Source organism: Notolepis coatsorum (genome assembly GCF_963971535.1).
Source record: "Notolepis coatsorum genome assembly, chromosome: 19".
Classification (NCBI taxonomy): domain Eukaryota; kingdom Metazoa; phylum Chordata; class Actinopteri; order Aulopiformes; family Paralepididae; genus Notolepis; species Notolepis coatsorum.
Genome location: NC_140183.1, coordinates 40706835 through 40731208, shown reverse-complemented (window position 1 = coordinate 40731208; position 24374 = coordinate 40706835). Strand labels below are relative to the sequence as shown.

Here is a 24374-nt window from a genome sequence, read left to right as displayed (position 1 = left end):
ACATGAAGCCTGTACTATTGCAAATAGCTCCACCTTACTGTGAAAAGACACAAACAGGAGATGAATGTGAAGTATGGGCCTCTGTGTCAGTAAAACACTTCAGATGAAAGTGGCTTTCGTCATACACGCACGGCATGACAGTCTTATTACTTTAGAGTAATATGTGTCCATCATTATGTTAACGGCCAAAGCACTAGAAACAATGGCAAGACGCCAGCGGGAAATGGCCCGTGATATTTCCTAACTTCTGACTCAGTCTTCAGATGTCAAAATTATAATTATAGTAAGTTTGATTTGGCAGGTTGGGAACTTTTTGGCATCTTGGAATTAGACACTCGCCTGCATGAAAAACTGTTAACTATGAGCTGTTAATAATAGCTAATTAGCTATATAGCTTAATATAATAAATGTTTTCTCATATTTATTTTATTGTTATGGACTGTTACAGTTTAATTTATAATAGAGTGCTTGTTGAATTCTCTCCTATACCATCTAGTTATTATAGGATATCAGTGTGCATGTTGTATTCTCTCCTACATCTAGTTATTATAGGATATCAGTGTGCATGTTGTATTATCTCCTATACCATCTAGTTATTATAGTATATCAGTGTGAATGTTGTATTCTCTCCTATACCATCTAGTTATTATAGTATATCAGTGTGAATGTTGTATTCTCTCCTATACCATGTAGTTATTATAGTATATCAGTGTGAATGTTGTATTCTCTCCTATACCATCTAGTTATTATAGTATATCAGTGTGAATGTTGTATTCTCTCCTATACCATCTAGTTATTATATATATCAGTGTGCATGTTGTATTCTCTCCTATGACTTATGCAGTTAATTTCAATAATCACTCACTGACACTCAAGTTGAATCAAACTGAAATTAATGTAGTGATCGGTAAGTGAAAACACGGCACAGTGAGTGAATAAAATTAAGACTCTTTGGGTGCAGGCTCTCTCTGGGTGTCTCGGTGGTCCCCCCGTGTCAGCGGACATGGTTTCCCCTGCCTGTGCCAAGCTTTGGAACGTAGAGTGTGCCCAGATAGACACCCACCAACCCCTGCTACTGCCGCTGCCCCAGCCCAGCCCTGCCCTGATGTTCATCTCCTCCCCTCGTCCTGTTGCCCCTCCTACCGCACCTTGATTCTCTGCCCAACTTTTGACACAATAAAAAGACATTGTGAAACTATATTCCATGTATTTTTTAATGAAATACAGTTACTGAGTATTTGCATTTTAATCATATTGCAGTGCAAATGTAGACAAAATGTTCAAACGACACATCTGATGTAGAGATATACATTAGGTAGGCTGCTTTTGTGGTGACACTTCCTTTTATGAAAACTGGTTGATAAAAGGTATCAACAAGTAGACATAAAAAAATTATTAAAAAAACAGGGCAAGTTAGCAATCAAAGAGCATCGCCAACATACTGTAGACTCATTTTATTATTTGAGTGTCGTCGGTCTCTTTCAGTGTTTCAAGCTCTTCACAGAAGGCCTATTGACGGGCTGCCAATCTGACAAGCACAAGGAGAAGGTCACCCCAGAAGGACCGGCCGTTCTTCCCATGAAGACCCTCCCTGTAGCCTTCAGCCCCAGAGGTTTGATGGTTGTGATGTGACACGCTGAGCTCAAAGGAGAGCTGCGGAGGCTTTGTGAAAAGCCCCTTCTGTCGCCTCCATGAGAGAAATTGTATCATACATCAGCTCAAGGAGGCCACCTTGAGTATGTCCTGTAGCCTGGCAACAGCACAGGCGCGGGGAGACTGGACCATTAGAGGGAACAGATTAGGCTCTTAAATCACTAAGCATGCCATAGTGCTCATTTTAATATAGATTGAATGTATTTTTTATGATTAACACTGACAACTTCAACAGGTAATGGACCTACTAATAATGATTTTATAAGGTGAAGTTGGTATGGATACAAACAAGACTGAAAAAGTGCCTCAACATGTGAAAATTAAACTTGTGTGAAATAAAGATTATGATGAACATTATGGGCATTTATTTAGCTCATTCTTTCCTTGGCCTATACACTATCTGCATGAGAGGGTCCATAGCAGCATGGAAGACTAGTGATTTTGTTGTTGTACAGCTAAATGGACAACAAGTCATTGTCTCCCTCACTGCTTTGAGACCAAAGCACTGGTTCAAGTCTATAAAACCTCACGCAAAGCTTAGTATGTTGTACGACGGGGCCGTACACCGCAACATTCCTTGTTTAATTAACCAGTTATTACACTGCCTCACTGAATACTCAATTATGATTGGTCAATGAACACAGTCTGTGCTTGTGTTATTTCTAAATAACGACTGCTGCGGACAATAACGGACCGATGCCAGACATTTTCTGCCGGACTATTCGGCAAAACTTTGTATTAAAATAACTTTGAAATCAACATTTTGTGTCAAATGATTAATGTCTTTGGTAAGTTGCTGTGTAATGAGTGAGATCATATCCAGCATGTCAGTCATTATTGCTAAATAAATCCTGCTTCCTGTCAGGGTCTTGAATCACCCTGTCTGGGTTTATTTTGTCATAATGACTGTACATTATCCCTTATTTGTTGTTCCAGCTCTGTGCAAGACGTGATAACAACTTGGTAGATTATCACCCTTGTCTTACCTTTTGTGGGAAAATATCAACAATTTCATCAAGCAGATTTAGTTGCAATGAAGACAATTACTATTATTGTTTTTTTGTGTTTTTTTGTATTCAGAAAAGTTGAATGGCTAATGTTTTTACTTGGTTAGAATAGTTCATGCCCAGCTTGAGAGAAAGATATTTAATCCATTGTTGGTGACATTTTCTAAAACGTACTTAGATAACCTTCAATTTTTTATTCTTATATTATTCAAGCTTCAACTATTATTTCACAGTGAATGCGTTGGTGGTTAGTCCATGCTTGCCTGAAAGATTATTTCTTAATATGATGGAAGTAAGTATTAACATCACATATTTTAAAGAATTACGTTAGAAGGTTTCTTGTGAGACTGAAGCTGTTCATAGGCATTAAAGGATATTTTAGCCCCTTATCTGCTTAGAAGCTATTGCAAAGTGTTTAAATTACTGACTATTTTATTCAGTTTGAGATCACAATTTTCCCTGAAGGCTGTTGGCAAGCGATAATGTTTTCCATCTTCCCTCACTGTGACAGGATGAGAAGACAACATACATACAAAATAATAATAATAATTAGGGATGCTCGATATTGGCTTTTTTACCGATACCGATATACTGATATTGTCCAACTCTTAATTTCCTATACCGATATCAACCGATACCGATATATGCAGGGTTCCCCCCCCCCCCAAAAACGGAATAATTTCAGGTAATTAACATTACATATCTCTTGTTGTGGAATTAACACAACATTATGCATACTTTTGACAATAAATAAAATCCGAATTTGTTCTTACTTGCTTGCCTGGGTACATTTTGCTGAATTCTGACTACCCGCGGTTTTTAGCTGAGATTTTCATCTCAATTCATGCTCTTACCCCTAGCCTTCTTACACCGCAAGAACCCTTACCCCTAACCCCTAACCCTAACCATAACCATAACCCTAACCATAACCATAACCATAACCATAACCATAAACCCTAACCCTAACCCAAGGCTGTCCCGACATGCAAGAACCCCTAACCCCTAACCCTGAGGTCAAGCCCCTGGCCACAGTGTTTACGCTAAATCCTTGACTAGTCTTGATCCTTAACATTATTTCATCTTCATTTTATTTATTTTTTTTATTCCACCTTTATCACCCGGGAAGTCATTAAGAACAAATTCTCATTTACAATGGTGGCCTGGAAAAGTTTCTTTCTATTCAATGTTTTAACACAGATACAAACAAAGCAGACAGAACAGACAAAATCAAGACATCACAATGACAAAAATTATATATATATATACCCTCCCCCCTCCAAACAATTATTAAAAAAAAATTCAAATTAAAAAACAAGACAACCAGTCACTCCTTCGTGCCTCTTAACCAGTGTTAGACATAGACACATCAAATCAGAGATTGAGAAATATATCTATAATAGACACAGTCTTTTTACATGGCTTTGTGTAAGGGACAGCTTCACAGTTGCCATTCAGTCCACATAGTCCAGATATAGTCTTTGTACAAAGTACCATCAGGCCATCAAGAGTCCCTTCAGTTGATGCCTTTAGAGCAAGGAGCCGAGGGAAGAAACACCACACAACAAACACATAGCAAAAACAAACAAAAAACAGTGCTCTATAAATTCACATTGATTTAGATATCTACAGTATGTATTGTATCTATCAGATCGCTTGTTTGTTTGTTAGTTTTAAGATAGATAGTCAAGAAAAGGTTGCCAAATGTCTTTAAATTCGCTGGGCTGCCCTGCGTTCTCATAGGTAGCGTATTCTCTCCATGTGTAGCATTTAATGAGTTCTGTCAACCAGGTTTGGAAAAGTGGTACTATTTCTTTGTTCCACAGCATTCAAATGCATTTATTTGCAATTACCATGCCATACTGTATAGTCTGTATCTCAGAGTAATTGAGTGTTGTCATATTTTGTGACCAGCCAAAAATAGCCACTACTGGGTCTGAGTGGAAAAGTTTAACATTCAGTTCTTGTTCAACTTTCAGTTTCAGTTTAAAACGAGTTAAAGCACAGGACATTTTATTGTCTTTATCCTCATGAAACAACATCTGTAGCACTTTGCAGCTCTACCAAGGTGCTTGAATAACAAGCAAAACTGAAGAAAGGAAGACATTGAGCAACACACTTGGACAACAAAACCAAGGCTAGAACCAATGCACTTCCCAGGTTCCCAGGGTTCCTCAATGAAAGCGGTTTCAGCCGAAGCACATTTGTTTTAGCGTTACAAGTTTATTGCTCAATTTCTTCCATTCTTCCCTTCATCTTGTCTCCCCAAAGGTTATAATTTGCTGTGATAAATGCACACAAACCAAGATGAAAGGGTCTTGATTTAGTCATTTAGATTTAGGGTCACATTCTTTCACCCTTCGGTAAATATTCTAACACTGTATTCATTCAGTTATTGGGCTAAAGTCAATTAGTCAATGAGATGAATACATGTTGATCCCAACAACCTAATCTCAATCAGATTGTTAGCTATACCCTGTTTGACAGCCTACTCCAGGATATTAAACCCAGAGTGATGGAACATGCCAGTGACCCAAAGGGTAGCGTTGAAGTTGTTATTGACCTGCACTTCAATGAGGACCTCTCATCAAAATGTGCCCTGTGATTAATTTTTATTTTATGACTTGACCTTTGGCCTTTTAATAAATCGTATACACAGTATGTGCTGTGTATGATTAATGCATCTGCGATGCACTCACACAAACCAAGTAGAGAGCAATCACACACAGAGAAATGGTCACCTTTCAACCTCTTTAATGATGAAATTCAACTTATCACATCAGATGACTTGGTGACATGGAGTAATACAGACACAGAGGACAGGGGACACAGAGATACGGACAGAGGATGGTGTTTTCTCAGAGTGTTGGCCTAGCTGTAGAGTGGGGGGCTGTAATGGGACGACGCTTGCTTTACTGAGTGGGGAGGATGGCCTTGGCCTGGTTCACGGCCTGCTGGAAGATCTTCTCGATCTGGGCCTGGAAGTCGATGGCCAGGGGCTTCATCTGGGCTTGCAGGTTGTCGGCCAGGGGCTGGATCTGGGCCTGTATGTTGTCGACCACAGGCCTGAGGTGGGTCTCGAAGTTGTCGGCCAGGGGCTTCATCTGCTCCCCGATGTTGGTGAGGATGGGTTGCACCTGTTCGTGGAGCTTTCCAGCCTCAGCCTGGACCTGCAGAATCAGAGGCTGCACCTGTACCTTGCTGTTCTCAATGTAAGTCCTGTAACAGGGAACGGGAGAAAGCGAGAATAAGAGGACGTATATACGAGGTCTTTTCAACACTGAAGACCATTGCATGGTCTTCTCATGTTAGCTGCTGAATACTTATGACTTGCATTTGAATAAAGAAACGTGAATAGATGGATATTAAAGAATTATGTCACAAGCCCATCAACATGCAGCTTTTCAGCTTTTTTTCCCAACACACATTCCACACTTATTACTTTAGAGTGATTAATTCCGAGGTTTTAACATTCCTTAATACGGCCATGTGACTTACTGGGCATTCTGGTTCATCTCATGAGCCTTCACCTTCTCTGCCAAGCCTTTGGCAGCATTGCTGATGGAGGTGGTCATGTCCTGCAATAACTTGGTGATCTGATCCAGGTCGTACGGGGCGTCACGCTTCACCAGGGACTTGGACTCTGTGCCTGCCAAACACACACGGCAGAACATCCACAATTATAGCTACGGGCTGTTATCAAATACATGTGATAAATATTGTTTTCTAGTCTCTATTATAGCAGTTCACTTCAAATGTTTCAGTATGGTTTCAACTGTCAATGCACTCATTTATTACCATGGGCAATAGCCAGCACGAGGACAAGAGCGGCGATAAGAGAGGATTTCATGGCTGCAGATGGACAAGCTGTACCTGGAGGAGGGTAAGTAGAAAGAAACAATACCTCAAAGTTCTGATGGTTCAGATATAACTATGAATGGTAAATTGTATTCAAGCAGTTAGCCTACTGTAGATATTTTACCAAAGCATTCTCCACTGAAACAAAACAAATACTATGCCAGCTGTTTGTAATGTAACCATAGACTAAAATATTACATGTCTCCATGGTCAGCTCACTCTGCTTTTACCCGAGTATATTATTCTATTTTAAAAGCATAGTCATGTTGATACAAACACTAGAACTGAATCCTTTGTGGTAAATAGCAAGCAACCACTCTGGTCAAGAAAGAATTAGAAGTGAAAACAGACTCACCTTTACTCCTGAGGAAGGGGGGGTTCTTGGACCTAACACTAGCCTTTGCCTGGAAGCAGAGGGTACTTATAGCTCCGGAGGAAGATTGGCATCATGGCTAATCATCATTTGATTGGTTCCCACGTAAGGAAGCAGACGTGAAGTGCAAGCATTGTGTTGGCTGAACCTCACAGGAATGACACAAAGTCCAATGTGTGTGTGTGTGTGTGTGTGTGTGTGTGTGTGTGTGTGTGTGTGTGTGTGTGTGTGTGTGTGTGTGTGTGTGTGTGTGTGTGTGTGTGTGTGTGTGTGTGTGTGTGTGTGTGTGTGTGTGTGTGTGTGTGTGTGTGTGAGAGAGAGAGAGAGAGAGAGAGAGAGAGAGAGAGAGAGAGAGAGAGAGAGAGAGAGAGAGAGAGAGAGAGAGAGAGAGAGAGAGAGAGAGAGAGAGAGAGAGAGAGAGAGAGAGAGAGAGAGAGAGAGATCAAACATTGTTGCCTGTTAGCCACTGATGAATTGGGGGAGGGGGGATTATCATGTAAGCTTGTAATGTATGTAATACAATAGCACCAAGGTTGTTATTCTGTGTTGGCCTATTATGGTTAACCTGTGGTGAAAGAAGTACACAGTTCCTTTACTTAAGTAAAAGTAGAAATACAGAGCTAAAATAGTACTCTGGCTAAAGTAAAAGTCCTCCATTTCAAGTGTATTTCTGTACTTGGGGGCATTCAATACTCGATCCTAAAGATTATGTTAAAGTGGTGGCTCTGATTATGTCCTCTTGAAGTTGGCAGACGTCAAAACTGTTCAAAACTTGCCCGTTCAGAATGGGCCGCTTGCTTGGCCAGTATTGTTGCTGCTTGCAGCGTTCTCAAGAACTGCTCATCCAATCAACTTCCCACTAGACACTGCGCTTACTTGGGTCCTCACTCAGCAATTACACCCGCCAAGTGTGAAGTCGATCGGATGAACGGTTCTCGAGAAAATCGAAGGACATGGGATCATAGTGGAGCAAAAAGTACAATATTTCCTTTGAAACAGAGAAGAATAAAAGTACAAATTTACCTAAAATGACAATACTTGAGTAAAACACACATCCAAAACACACAAACATATTTTCAGTATGGTTGACCCCAATGGGAATGGAACCCCTGACCCTGATAGCCTAAATCTACATCAGCCTTTTGGGTAGAATTTGTACACCGCTACAATTTCATCAAATCACAGTGTACTGTATTGCTTATGTTTGTTTATTTGTGTATTTGGTTCCACAATTTTGAATGTACTACTTTAAAGGGGCAGTTCACCAAAAAACAATGCTGATTTCTTTTGCACATGATCTCACACACATCCAAAAACTCTAAACCGTTTTGAACACATTAATTTAGTTGTTGAGAGTAAACAAGTTTGAATATGGCCACCAAGGATGTCATCAGGGACATTGTATCCTTGTGTTAATTACAGCACCATGAAATTATGTAAACTAGATGAAAAGATATCAATACCCTATCATTTCATTGAGCTGTAATGAACACAACACAAGGATTGAATGGCCCCGCTGACATCACTGGTGGCCATATTCAAACGCATTTACTCTCAATAATTGTCAAACCAAATGAATGTGTGCAAAACTGTTTAGAGAGTTTTTGGATGTGTGTGAGATTATGTGTGTCCCCCTCCCCCCTGCAATCAGCAATTGCCTCACATACACACTGACTGTAAACTGACTGACAGGCTCCTGATGAATGTGCTCTACTGTATGTGTATCACACCTCCTCTCTTTACTTCTTATTTTAAATCTTTGAACTGCATAGTAATGATTGATTGGTAATGACCTATGATCAGTGGTCATGGTGATGAGGTGTTGATGAAAACCCCTCACAGGGGATTAGGGGGTCACCAAGGAAAAACTCTCAGATAATACACTCTGACAAAACGTTGTTTGCAGCTATGCACAATGTGACTTGTCGCTAATAAGTATTACATATTACATTTTGTGCTCATGGAAAGCATTATTGACCAACATGTGTTCTTACAGTACACTCCAAAAGCTGAAAGATAGTGGTATTAACGGAACAGCTCGACATTGCGAAAGCCATTGTGTTTTGTCAGAGCATCATTATCTTGAGTGTACCCGCGGCCACTTTTCATGAAATTTTAAATCTGATCAATCTGGATTTCTATTCAGAGTGAATATTGAACTGCGCTGCCACCAAATAAACAACATTCTGCTTAAGTGTAATATTATGTAACAGAATACTTTTCAATTATTCTTTGCTTAATGATTTCCGGTTAAACATTGTATTAGCGCAAGTACATGTTACAATACATGTTGACCAGGTCAAAGTTCAGGTAGGCTTTGGGTTATCTTTCCTTAAACTGAATGTATGCCACAACAAATGTAGAATAAACCCATGTGTGCCTACAACTACATACAATATTGATCAAATCACAGTTTACCTAGAAAGAATATTATAAACGTTTGATTGATTTCCTTTCATCTGTTGTTATCTGGATATCTTTGAGGTACTGTATGTCATTACTCAGACAATACTATGGCCTCTCCCAGTGTGACACATCTATATCTCTGAGGGGGGACGTGTGAAACTGCTGTTGGAAGCTCATCACCCAAGATGAATCAATCAGTTGTCTCATCTCAAGGCCCGATCCTTGTTTTCATGTTTTTCTTCAATGTGAAGTATATTCACATACATTCCATCTGCAAAGGGAAAACAACTTTATTTGTCATTTTCTGAACCCATTGTAAATCGTAATATATATCTGTTTTACTCAGGTGTTTACTAACTTTACCAAGGTAAACAAACCTTTACCTTTTGACAGCCAGTATAGCGAATAGAATGAATAACTCATATTTACCTGCTAAATCAGTGAATCAACTAGACTGGAAACATGTCTCCATTCTTTATTCTTATGTTTGGTGGTGGGGCTGCTCATTTGTTTAAGTTTGAATCACTGATTGGGCCTTTAAAGGCACAATCTGTGATTGCAGAGTGTTATCAAATATGTGGCAGTGGACCCAGAGCCATTTTCAGTTGAGTGTGACTTTACCATAGACTTTACCATAGACGCCCAAATGTTAGCGTGCCGTGAAATGCAAACCATTTGAATCGCGCAGTGGTTCATCTAGCAGGCTGTCCTCTCATGAAAAAGTATCATGGTATTTAAAAAAAATGTACATTATCATGTTATTTCCATAATGTTTTGGTCACTACAACGATGGTTGTATTTTAAAAATACATTCAAATAAACTAGGCCTATATCTTAAAAGGGAATTCTCTCTTAAAACATCTTAGCACCATTAGCGACTTTCACTTTCACAAAGGCGCTAAAAACAAAATTACAAACATCTCAAAACAAACTGGTCAGACTACTGCTTGACCTTACTCCTAGAACCCACCTCACCCCTGCCCACTTTGACAACCTAGGATGGCTTAGAGTAGACGACAGAGTACAGCAACTTGCAATGGGCCTGGTCTACAAGATACACTACACGACCAAGGTACCCATGTACATGTCAAAATACTTCCCAAAGGTCAGTGAATACCACGATCACAACACCAGAGGGAGCTCCACAAATCATGTCAAACCCAGATTCGGCTCAAATAAGGGACTAAACACGTTTCGCAATTATGCCACATCAATGTGGAACGCCCTACCCAAAGCTGTAAAGGAATGTGGATCACTACCCACTTTCAAAACCTCTCTCAAGGGACACCTACGGGAGACTGCAATTCAACACTGGCCCCTGTAAATATCCTAACCCAACCCCCTCCAATGTACAGTCATTTACCTAGTATGGTTTTGTCAATAGTCCAATGTACAATTTTGTTTGTTTGTACAGTGTCTCCCCCCCCCCCCCCCCTCAATGTACAGTTTTACTTGTTTATACAGTGTGCCCCCCCCCCCCAACCACCTCCAATGTAAATTACCCAGTATGGTTGTCAATATCCCAATGTACCCAACCCCCCCCCCACCCAACCTCCTCCAATGTACAGTTTCTACGTCAAATGTATATACTCCCTTTTCTTGACTCCTTCTGTATCACAAACAGTACTGTATTTGCAAATCTGGTATGTCATAAATGTATAGATGTAGCAGTACTGACTATCTGCATGTCATGTATGTCATATATGTCCTGATGAATTGAAAATGGGGGACCCTGATGTAAACAAGACGAAAGTCTTTCTCTGGTCTGCATCCCCTTAACAATTGTGTGTATTGAGCTGTACTGTATTGTACCCATTCTGCAATCTGTTAATAAAGTTTTCAATCAATCAATCAATCAATCACTCTCTTAACGTGTTTGTTTTTTAAGCTAGTACAAAGTTAGTGGTATCATATAACTAGACTACCTAAGGGATCCAGGTACCAAGTACCAAGCAACTATAGGCTGATCTAACTAACCTCTTTGGAGTGAGCCAGAAGTGCTGTGGAGTGCTATTCATTCATGTTCAATGAAGGACACACTTTGGATTTTCTCCTGGCGGAAGAAGGAGCTTGATAAGACTCACAATATGGCAAGCTTTTCAAAATGAAGGTGTATTTTGGGAATACTACAAACATGCTCTCTTGAGGCCCCGTCCACACGAATGCTGGTTTTAATATAACCATGATTGTATGTGCGCAGTTGCACTGTTCGGCCACACACAACCGGGGATTTGCTACACTGCAACCGCGGTCTTTGAAACCGGTGGCCAGGGTGGAGTTGTGCGGTTTTGCAGTTGCGTGTGGGCATAGCAACCGAGGTTATTCCCAGTGTTTACAGCAGAGCTGTCGCAATTATTCCCCATGTTCACGGGAGACCGCGGGGTAGAGAGATTAGAGCAGAGCCAACTACACCAGTGTTTACAGCAGAGCTGTCCCAAGTAGCGTTATATGAAAATGATTGTAACAAACTTTTGTTCAAAACGTATCGTCTGTGTTGAAGAGTGTTGTGATCGACTGATGTCTGTTGACGCTCAGAGAAAACATGTAGCTGCAGCTAAACTAAACTCATGTGTTGTCAAGTTATTGTTATAAGGAACCCAGTCCAGACTGCATCCCCTTAACAATTGTTTGTATTGAGCCGTATTGTATTGTACCCATTCTGCAATGTGTTAAATAACGTTTGCATCCATTTCATATCGGTAACGTTACCACATTACGTTAGCATTTAAGCTATATACTATACATGGATATAGCCATTCACATTAGCATGTAGCTAACAACACCGGCGGTCTTTTGTGAGACTAAACTATCCGCTCTTGGTGGTAAATTGTGTTGCTGATGGTTTTGTTTCATCAACAAAATGAGAGGCAGAACACACAGTGAATGTATCCGTTTGTTTATTGCAGTTTCTTTCTTTGCTGAAAATATATGTTCCGTTGGCAAAATTATCAATAGGGTCCAGCTATGTTTCTAAACAGGAAGTTCTTCTTCTTCTTCTTCAGTGAATTAATGGCAGATCGCAACCACAGGAAGTTTAGTGAGCGTTCAGCCTTTTTTGATTGGTTGAAATGGCCTTCATGTCTGAACAACATCGCCGCCTACTGCTTTGGCATTGTATTACATTGTACTAAATGTATCGGTTGCTGGGTTCCCAGCTCTGCCGTGAGTACGCAGTTATACACGGTTGTCCACCTGTGTTCACCGTGTGGACGGAGTTTTATTTTTTCAAACTTCGGTCATATTAAATCCAAACGCTCGTGTGGACAGGGCACATTGTACGCTATCACCCAGAGACCAAAGAAGTGGAACAACAACAACCAAGGGTGTCACCAGAGTTTGAACTCTAGGGGGGCTCAGCTCCCTTCTAGGGGGGTCCAGGGGCATGCCCCTACCTAGATGCTCATCTCCCGTGAGTTTTGACAGGGGAATGGAGATAAGTTTGTGAGCAACCTTGGACTGTAAGCAACCTTTTTTGCTAAAATGATTCAAAACAAAAGCTCATTAAAGGGGTCATTAACCACTTAAGCCCTTTTCAAGGTGTTTCAAGGTCAAAGTCAGTAGGTGCCACATACAAGTGCCTACACCACTGTGATTATACTAGACTAGAGGTACAATAAGTAATTTTATACAGTGAGGTAAGTGAGTAATTTTTTTTTAATGGTCTCACTACATTGGGTTCATTGGATCCACAAGAGTTTCAGCTTACCAGTCATACCCAAATCCAATGTATGCAATTTCAAGACTGTTTATGGACCACAGTAATCAGAAATATGCAAATACACCATGTTTAAATAGATGACATTTTTTATTACATACAAAAGACTGCATGGGATTAGCATGAATTGGTGAATGAAATCAACATTAAGGGTTCTTAAAAAAAATAATAATAATAAAATAAAGGAGCATGGCAATGATGGCATGGGGGCAAGGTGGCCAACATGTGAATATGGTAAATTTATTCTACTAAAATAAATTGATTGAGGGATAATAAGGACCATATTCGAGTATACAAATGACCTGTGTCCATTGCATTATATGTGCTTTCCTTAATTCATATTCAAAATAAATTCGTTAACTTGTCGGTAAAGGGGCTAAATAATTCTGGAAAGTCTACATTTTGGCAGGAAAACAGGAGACTCTTGGGTCTCCATAGAACAAATGTTCTCTTTGTCAAGGGTCCATTTGAAAATGGCCCTGCAATTGTTTCCCTCGCCATCATCGTCGTCATTTAGTCCCTTTTCCGACAAGCTAGCATCACATGCTTGGTACCTATATCTATATAATAATAATAATAATAATAATAATAATAATAATAATAATAATAATAATAATAATAATAATAATAATAATAATAATAATAATAATAATAATAATAATAATAATAATAATAATAATAATAATAATAATAATAATAATAATAATAATAATAATAATAATAATAATAATAATAATAATATTATTATTATTATTAATAATAATAATAATAATAATAATAATAATAATAATAATAATAATAATAATAATAATAATAATAATAATAATAATAATAATAATAATAATAATAATAATAATAATAATAATAATAATAATAATAATAATAATAATAATAATGCAGGACCTGTTCGGAGGTCTTTAATTGGCATGCAATTATCCTCAACACACACACACCGGAACACAGGAGGCCTTTGAAACGGGGCAGTGACGAGGCCTGCCTAATCTGCAGTGGCAGCTCGTTCCACATTTTGGGGGCGACAACGGAGAAGGCACGGTCCCCCCTGAGCTTACGCCTAGTTGTAGGCACTACTAGGAGCAGCTGGTCAGTTGACCTGAGAGAGCGAGAAGGTGTATAGAACTGCAACAAGCAACAGCTCAGAGAGGTAGGGTGGGGCAAGGTCATGAAGAGCTTTAAAAGCAAATAAAATAATTTTAAAATGAATCCTAAAGTGCACGGGAAGCCAGTGGAGTGAGGATAAAATTGGTGAGATGTGGTCATATTTACGAGTGCCAGTTAAAAGTTGAGGCTATAGTTCAGCCAATTTATTTAAACAATGTTAAATGCAAATAAAGCACTTTAAACTTTAAGTATGACTAAATGCTTTCTTGACTATATATAGTAACTGTTCCAAAATGCATAGATTTCTATGTATTTTAGAGGTTTGGGGGGCTAGCTCTTTTTAATATAAATGTCATAGATTGTTTTATTGAGATTTCATAGATTTCTATGCATTTCATGAATTTTGGGGGTCTGGCTCCCCAAAATAATTAAATAACATAACCCTAAGCCTAACCCTAAAACCGAAATAAAGTTAAAAAAATAAATAATGACAAAATCCGGCCATTTTCGCCCAAAAATTTTTCTCGCTCAATGATAGGTGTCCCTTATTTCTATTGGTCAAAGGTGGGCGGCAACCCTACCCCCGACATTGCATTTTACTTTATTCAGTGATTGTAATGTAAAGTGGGACACGATTTGAATGTAGAGTGGTAATCATTGTTGCATGTGAATACATGAATGGGCCAGATCTACGCTCAGGTGGAAAGCCATTCACACCTCTGGGTACCAATGCGCAGTGTTGTGGAAATAAAGGGGTGTTTGAGTGATAACGTTTATTTTATTCTTTTTTATGTTTGAATTGTGAGCGCTGGCATTTCAATCCTAATTATTTAGTAAAAGCCATGAAAGGAGGGGACCGTTAGCCATTCAAGAGTGCTAATTAAATTTTTTAATTGTACGTCCAGTTTCAGATACAGATATTTTAATTGAAACTGAACTTTCTTTTTCAGCAAATCTCTCATAAGATAAGATAAGATATTCCTTTATTAATCCCCTTGGGGAAATTCCAGATGGTGGGGGCGACACTGGCTCAGGAGGTAGAGCAGTCGTCTGGTAATCTGGAGGTTCCCGGTTCGATCCGCGCTCCATGGGCAGTGTGTCGAAATGTCCTTGAGCAAGACACTTAACCCCTAATTGGTAAAATGTAATGTGAGCAGTGGTGCGTTATTGAAATCATCTGGGGGTGCACGCACCTAATGCACGCGCGCTCCCGCGAATGCGCATTTAATGTCCCCTCGCTTTAGCACAGACTAAAGACAGTGCCTAATTGCCTCTACGAATGGAATGTAACACATGTCATTCACAACAAGTTAGGTGTGAATGTATTCTGAGAACGTATTTAACACACCTGACGACCGTGCGCTATTGATATGCAAATAGCGAGTAGGGGCCTACTTATCTGGGGTTGCACCGTCCCATGAAGAACGCATGCCTGATGTGAGGAACAAATTGTAAAGCACTTTGGATAAAAGCACTATATAAATTTACCATTTTACATCAGTATTGTGCTGTCAGAACAGTATCATGTTTGTAAGTTAAGTATTTATTTATTTTATTTATTTATTAAGTTAAGTTGGTAAAGCTAGTAATCTATACATGTAAAAGATTTTCTTTCTTCAGCAAATAACTTAGTTACAACAGGATTGTGCTAGCAAGGCAGAGTTATGCTTATATGTGACGTATTTACAATGTTTACTATTTAGCTAAACAAGAGTCTTTCGTTTTGGGAGAGAGGAAGGGGCACTTTGTTTATCTCTCCCCCTTGCTGCCCTCTAGTGGTCAGAAAACAAATGTTGCCTCTTTAAATTAATAATCCCAAACATACTCTCCTATATGTTACTCTGCATCACTGATTGAACGCTACAGTGATAGCCACCTATACCCATTTACAACACTTACATCTGCTGTTATGACACTACTGGGAAAATCATCCTGGACACAGAAACCAATGCATTTAACTGGTATGTCACAGTCTACAGGCCGCCAGATCATAGTGGCTTTTATGATACACACAAGGAAGCATACTAGGACCGCTACTGTTCCTAATTTATGCAAATGACATGTCGTCAGCTTGTGACTGCAACTTGTTCCTGTTTGCGGACGACTCAGCCCTGCTGGTCTCTGACAAGAACAAGTTACAGGTTGAAAAAACCCTCAGCTCGGAACTAGGCAGAATCTGCATATGGCTCGCTGATAACAAACTATCATTACACATGGGCAAAACAGAGTCCATTCTCTTCGGTTCAAATAACAAACTCAGCAAGACCGACGGCTTCTCAGTTACAGTGGGTGACAATATTGTCACAAGGAAAGATGAAATTACCTACCTGGGTTCCATCCTAGAGGCTAATCTCTCCTGTGACAAAATGGCATCCAATGTAATAAAAAAAGTCAACCAACGAACTCGATTCTTGTACCGGATCTCCTCTCTGGTAAACAAGAACACCCTGAAGACTCTGGCAGGAGCACTCATTCAGGGGTACTACGACTATGCTTGCACCTCATGGTACCAAAGCACCTCAAAGGCGCTAAAAACAAAATTACAAACATCTCAAAACAAACTGGTCAGACTACTGCTTGACCTTACTCCTAGAACCCACCTCACCCCTGCCCACTTTGACAACCTAGGATGGCTTAGAGTAGACGACAGAGTACAACAACTTGCAATGGGCCTGGTCTACAAGATACACTACACGACCAAGGTACCCATGTACATGTCAAAATACTTCCCAAAGGTCAGTGAATACCACGATCACAACACCAGAGGGAGCTCCACAAATCATGTTAAACCCAGATTCGGCTCAAATAAGGGACTAAACACGTTTCGCAATTATGCCACATCAATGTGGAACGCCCTACCCAAAGCTGTAAAGGAATGTGGATCACTACCCACTTTCAAAACCTCTCTCAAGGGACACCTACGGGAGACTGCAATTCAACACTGGCCCCTGTAAATATCCTAACCCAACCCCCTCCAATGTACAGTCATTTACCTAGTATGGTTTTGTCAATAATTCAATGTACAATTGTGTTTGTTTGTACAGTGTCTCCCCCCCCCCCCCCTCAATGTACAGTGTTACTTGTTTATACAGTGTGCCCCCCGCCCCCCCCCCCCCCCCCCCAACCACCTCCAATGTAAATTACCCAGTATGGTTGTCAATATCCCAATGTACCCAACCCCCCCCCACCCAACCTCCTCCAATGTACAGTTTCTACGTCAAATGTATATACTCCCTTTTCTTGACTCCTTCTGTATCACAAACAGTACTGTATTTGCAAATCTGGTATGTCATAAATGTATAGATGTAGCAGTACTGACTATCTGTATGTCATGTATGTCATATATGTCTATATGAATTGAAAATGGGGGACCCTGATGGAAACAAGACAAACGTCTTTCTCAGGTCTGCATCCCCTTAACAATTGTATGTATTGAGCCGTACTGTATTGTACCCATTCTGCAATCTGTTAAATAAAGTTTTCATTCATTCATTCATTCATTCATGGGTGTTTAGCTGGAGTTGAGGATGTAGACAAAATTCTTATTGGAGACTGGAACACGGATATGCAACGAAAAGATGCACCCGTCTTCAAGTCATTCAGTAGGTTTTGTGATCTGCACGGCCTCAGCCAGCTAATCACCCAACCCACACGTGTATGTGAATCAACTCAGACTACCATTGACCTCATTCTGACCTCCGACAAGTCCAAGATCTCCAATAAAGGGGTTATAGCATGCGGGTTAAGTGATCATTATATGATATTCTGTACCCGCAAAAAACTAAAACAAAAGGCTGGCTGCCACAAAACAGTCACATCTAGAGACCTCAAAACCTACTCTAGCGAGGCCTTCAACCTTGAACTGGAGAGTCTGGACTGGTCAGATGAACTCAATGGTACACTGGTTGAAGAAACATGGCTTGGTTTCAAAACCAAATTCTCAACAATACTAAACGACATGGCCCCCCTAAGAACCACCAGGGTAAAAAATCGCGCTGAGCCGTGGATGCACTCCGAAATACTGGCCGCTATGAAAACCAGAGACAAAAAATGCTCTGAGTTTCGTAAAAGTCAGTCAAAGCTTACTAAAAGCACGAGCAGTGAACTCCAAGCCCACGTGACTGAACTCAAACTAGAAAGAAACAGACTAAGAAACGACGTAAACTCCATGATCAAAACTGCAAAAAAGAATTTCATCAATGACAAAACTGAGGAAAACAAAAACAAACCACGTGAACTTTGGAAATTACTCAATAATCAACTAGGATGCAGTAAAAAACTTAAAACCAGATTCTCAAACATAAACATAAAAACGGACAACACGCTCATCACAGACAAGCTGGATGTAGCCAATTACTTAAACATTTTCTTCACAAACATAGCCACAACACTGGTAAACAAACTACCCTCCCACTCAGGGCTTTATGGGGTAGAACACATAGTAGCTTACTACAAAAACCTAGGGGTCCGCAAGGACGACTTCAAGCTGGAAATGGTAACAACAGATGAGGTACTCAATAAACTGAGCGCCCTCCAACCTAACAAGGCCACTGGCCACGACAACATCCCTTCCAAATTCCTCAGAGACTCAGCAGCCGCCATCACCCCAATCATCACACACATAATAAACCTCTCCATAAAACAGGGACACGTCCCCAAGGACTTCAAAATTGCGAGGGTGACCCCTCTGCACAAAAAGGGCAGCAAATTAGACCCAGGCAACTACCGCCCTGTTTCTATTCTCACCTCCATCTCGAAAGTCATGGAAAAAATAGTCTACGAACAGGTCGAAAAGTACCTAGCGGAAAAACATCTAATCTACGAATTCCAATCTGGCTTCAGAACATCCCACTCCACTGACACATGCCTTCTCTATTTGAATGACCACATCAAACAAGAGGTGGACGCAGGCAAATACTGCGGCATGGTCATGCTGGACCTACAAAAGGCCTTTGACACGGTCAATCACTCCATTCTGATTGACAAGCTAAAAGCAATTGGTTTTGATAGTCTATCAGTGAGCTGGATGCAATCCTACCTTGAGGGGAGGGAACAGATGGTGGAGGTAAACGGTACCCTATCCCCCCCCCTCACAGTGAGCTGTGGTGTTCCACAAGGAAGCATACTAGGACCGCTACTGTTCCTAATTTATGCAAATGACATGTCGTCAGCTTGTGACTGCAACTTGTTCCTGTTTGCGGACGACTCAGCCCTGCTGGTCTCTGACAAGAACAAGTTACAGGTTGAAAAAACCCTCAGCTCAGAACTATAGGCAAAATCTGCATATGGCTCGCTGATAACAAACTATCATTACACATGGGCAAAACAGAGTCCATTCTCTTCGGTTCAAATAACAAACTCAGCCAGACCGACGGCTTCTCAGTTACAGTGGGTGACAATATTGTCACAAGGAAAGATGAAATTACCTACCTGGGTTCCATCCTAGAGGCTAATCTCTCCTGTGACAAAATGGCATCCAATGTAATAAAAAAAGTCAACCAACGAACTCGATTCTTGTACCGGATCTCCTCTCTGGTAAACAAGAATACCCTGAAGACTCTGGCAGGAGCACTCATTCAGGGGTACTACGACTATGCTTGCACCTCATGGTACCAAAGCACCTCAAAGGCGCTAAAAACAAAATTACAAACATCTCAAAACAAACTGGTCAGACTACTGCTTGACCTTACTCCTAGAACCCACCTCACCCCTGCCCACTTTGACAAACTAGGATGGCTTAGAGTAGACGACAGAGTACAGCAACTTGCAATGGGCCTGGTCTACAAGATACACTACACGACCAAGGTACCCATGTACATGTCAAAATACTTCCCAAAGGTCAGTGAATACCACGATCACAACACCAGAGGGAGCTCCACAAATCATGTTAAACCCAGATTCGGCTCAAATAAGGGACTAAACACGTTTTGCAATTATGCCACATCAATGTGGAACGCCCTACCCAAAGCTGTAAAGGAATGTGGATCACTACCCACTTTCAAAACCTCTCTCAAGGGACACCTACGGGAGACTGCAATTCAACACTGGCCCCTGTAAATATCCTAACCCAACCCCTCCAATGTACAGTCATTTACCTAGTATGGTTTTGTCAATAGTCCAATGTACAATTTTGTTTGTTTGTACAGTGTCTCCCCCCCCCCCTCAATGTACAGTTTTGCTTGTATATACAGTGTGCCCCCCCCCCCCCCCCCAACCACCTCCAATGTAGATTACCCAGTATGGTTGTCAATATCCCAGTGTACCCAACCCCCCCCACCCAACCTCCTCCAATGTACAGTTTCTACGTCAAATGTATATACTCCCTTTTCCTGACTCCTTCTGTATCACAAACAGTACTGTATTTGCAAATCTGGTATGTCATAAATGTATAGATGTAGCAGTACTGACTATCTGTATGTCATATATGTCCTGATGAATTGAAAATGGGGGACCCTGGTGTAAACAAGACGAAAGTCTTTCTCTGGTCTGCATCCCCTTAACAATTGTGTGTATTGAGCTGTACTGTATTGTACCCATTCTGCAATCTGTTAATAAAGTTTTCAATCAATCAATCAGTCACCAGCAGGAACAGGTTTGTTTGGAATAAATAGAAGATGAACTCAGTAGTTGGCGTCATGACTTTTCGAAATGGAAAGCATGTAAGTGTGGTGAAAATACATAACAGAAATGACCACTTATCACAGATGTCGGAGAAAGTCCAAGGACATTCTGGATGAAACCGGTTGCATGGGCAGGTCATGTCACGTGGTCTAATTCAGACTGCCCCTGGAGTCTCTCCCACAAAAATGTGCACTGGTTTGGTTTTGCCTACAAACATCATCTCTAAACATCACTACAAACAGAAACCATATTTATCATATATCAACACATAGCAACCATTGTTTTGTACATAGCAACCGATGTCTCTTCCATTGCCATGTACAAATGTTGGGAGATGAAAGAAGTCTCCTTAATACCAACCTGCTGTTGCTTCTCCCCAGATGACCCAGCCTCCTCATACAGAACCTGCAGTGTAGACTCTAGACTGTTGCTTCTCCCCAGATGACCCAGCCTCCTCATACAGAACCTGCAGTGTAGACTCTAGACTTGGAGATTTCCCCCTGGTCCTGCTGAGGGCAGAATCCGTTCCCTCCAAGAAACACTAGAGAGATGGTGGCCATGTTCCCGGTTGGAATTGGGACTTGACTTTGTGAGAGGGTTGCTTCTGGTCCAGTGACCTAGCCTCCTCATGTAGGGCCTGGGCGATGTCTCTCCGGTCCTGCCTGGTCCTGTTGACAACAGAGTCCGTTCCCTGCCAGAAACACTTAGAGATAGATGGTGGTTGTGTTCCCTGTTGGAAGTGGGACAGGGCAACGTGGTCTCTGCTGCTTTAGGTCAGGTGAGTCATCCTTCTCAAGCAGGGTACAGTCTTTGGACGACGGACTCTGGTGTTTCTCTGTCCCACTGGTAGAGTCCTTCTCAGCAGAGTCACCACCCTCTGGTTTCCGTCTGCCAGGATGCCAGGACCTCAAAACGATCTGAACCAACAGGATGGCATGTCTCCACAGCCTGCGGCCGGACCTGTGGCGGCTTCTACCGACGTCCGACACTGCATCATTATGGCCACCATCAATGTCACCATCATCCAGGTGCTTGTTGCTGTAGTGATTCATCAAACCAACCTCTGGTTGTTGGAAGTGGCTTGATCTTTCCCTATTAATAGGAAGGAGACAAAACATCAGTAGTAATGTTAGTGGTGGACTACTGTGTACTGTGTTGGTTAAAAGGCCAACGCTTTAAAGTATAGGAATACGTGGCAGTGTTTGCAGGGCTAAAACTATATTATATATTATAGCTATGGATATAATACCATTGCCCCTTTGACATCGAGTAGTCCAATATGTGAAAAATAAATCATATTTTCATCCATACATTCCCGTTTTATACCGTGGTGAATATAAGTATAGTTTTAGAGCGGTCTAGGGTAATTCCCAAAAGGCTGCGTAAAAGGCATATGCGTGTATTCTACTAAAAGCGTTGTCGTTTCTTGCCTGGACTAGCTATTCTCAAATCAAATCTAGATTATAGGTATTATGTTTCATCATGAATGCATGAAAGGGGGGGGGGGGTCGTTTTTTTATGCTTTGATCGTCACCAACGGAATACATTACACAGTACATACACACATACGCTCCGATCGCAATGAAGGAATTCTTGGATCAACGCAAGATTGATACCATATAGCCCTTACCTTGACTAGGATGTACCCCAAAAAGAATATTCCAATTATCTGATCGCCATTCCAAGTATTGATGTCGATTGTGTCGCCAACATAATCCACCAAAGAACATGAATCGGGAGTGTTTGATTCTTATAAATCCATGCGTTATAACCGGTCGTCATGCCCGACAAGGAAAAGTCTGCCCGGACCTATATAATCAACGCACACCCTAATACACAGAGTTTCAAAGGATGTGCAATACCGGCCACAACCTACCATGCGGCGGTATTGGACTTTCACGATCTCAGACATTCCCAATGATAACACCAGGCTCCCTGGATGGATAATGAATGGAAATATTGAATAAAAGAAATAACAATGAAACCCTCGACTTTTCTTGGGTTTGGCGCTCAAGCGTCTGTGAGTTAACCCGACTTTATTCGGGTCTGGCGTACATTGATTAATGCTAACAATAAAATTTGTAATTAATAATAATAATAATAATAATAATAATAATAATAATAATAATAATAATAATAATAATAATAATAATAATAATAATAATAATAATAATAATAATAATAATAATAATAATAATAATAATAATAATAATAATGATGAGGGAGATCTTTTCATTATAAATATCCCCCTTTTTTTGTTTTACATATAGACCCACAATAATCATTTCATAAAGCCTGCTTGGTTGTCAAGGACAGATTATCCACCGATTGGGCCAGTGCCCGGGGGCCTCCAAGCTCCAGGCCTCTGACCCCCCCCCTTACTTACTTACATAAACAGCAACATGTTGGTTTCAGAGTCATGCTTGGACCTGGTCTGAAGGTCCTACTAATCCTTTACTAATGGTGTGCCTGTTAATTAATGTGTTAATTTTAGTGCTGTCAATAGATACAAAAAGTTACTAATTAATCTCACAATTTTGTGTAATTAATCTAGATTAAAAATCGCATTTTTCTACTTAAAACCGAAGCTTGTAACAGATATTTACTTGAGTAAAATCGTGGAATTAAAGTAAAATCAACACAAAGATATATGTAACGGATCGTATCGTGAAGCGCAGTCAAGAAGGGCTGGGGTGAGTAGCGGTGCTATGGGTTAAACTCACTCTCACATCCTCAAAGACAGATAGACACGTTGCGAAGTAGTGGATTCACCTCTTGGTATAGCGGTCTGTGTTGCTGTCTGCGGTGTGGGAGACCGGGGTTCGACTCCCACTCGGGGCATCGAAGTTTGAGGTGACGTTGTCACAACCGTTACAATGGTGCCGATTGACCCGGTTGCCTTTGGTGGAGTGGAGTGAGTTTGGGAGGGTGAGTGTAACGGATGGTATCGTGAAGCGCAGTCAAGAAGGGCTGGGGTGAGTAGCGGTGCTATGGGTTAAACTCACTCTCACATCCTCAAAAGACGCATAGACCCAGTACTTAGAAGTGGATTCACCTCTTGGTATAGCGGTCTGTGTTGTTGCCTGCGGCGTGGGAGACCGGGGTTCGACTCCCACTCTGGGCATCGAAGTGCCTTGGGTGGAGTGGAGTGAGTTTGAGGGGGTGAGTGTAACGGATCGTATCGTGAAGCGCAGTCAAGAAGGGCTGGGGTGAGTAGCGGTGCTATGGGTTAAACTCACTCTCATCCTCAAAGACAGATAGACACGTTGCGAAGTAGTGGATTCACCTCTTGATATAGCGGTCTGTGTTGCTGCCTGCGGTGTGGGAGACCGGGGTTCGACTCCCACTCGGGGCATCGAAGTTTGAGGTGACGTTGTCACAACCGTTATATATATATTATATTTAGATTAAAATACTATTTTAATAGCTTTCTTTTAATAGTTTCTCTCCTGTGAAAAACAAATGTTCAACAAAATCATACAACAAAAATGTGTTCCATCTTCATGTCAGATGATTTTCAAAAAGGTGCATGAGTCAATGCAAAAAAAGAACAAGCAAATAATTATACTGCGGAAAGTTCAGAACGTTGAACATTTTTCACTCCATAGATTAATCTAGATTCGGG

The 24374-nt window shown here is 40.8% G+C and overlaps 1 protein-coding gene across 1 annotated transcript; it reads right to left on the bottom strand.

The window, feature by feature from the left end:
- Nucleotides 1–5567: 5567 nt before the first annotated feature.
- Nucleotides 5568–6526, bottom strand: LOC311246191 (uncharacterized protein). The gene is made up of 3 exons (XM_084336308.1): nt 6456–6526; nt 6156–6306; nt 5568–5876 (listed from the first exon to the last, which is right to left on the bottom strand). Exons 1-3 carry the CDS (start codon nt 6505–6507, stop codon nt 5570–5572), a joined length of 510 nt encoding a protein of 169 aa, XP_084192434.1. The 5' UTR covers nt 6508–6526; the 3' UTR covers nt 5568–5569.
- Nucleotides 6527–24374: the final 17848 nt, after the last annotated feature.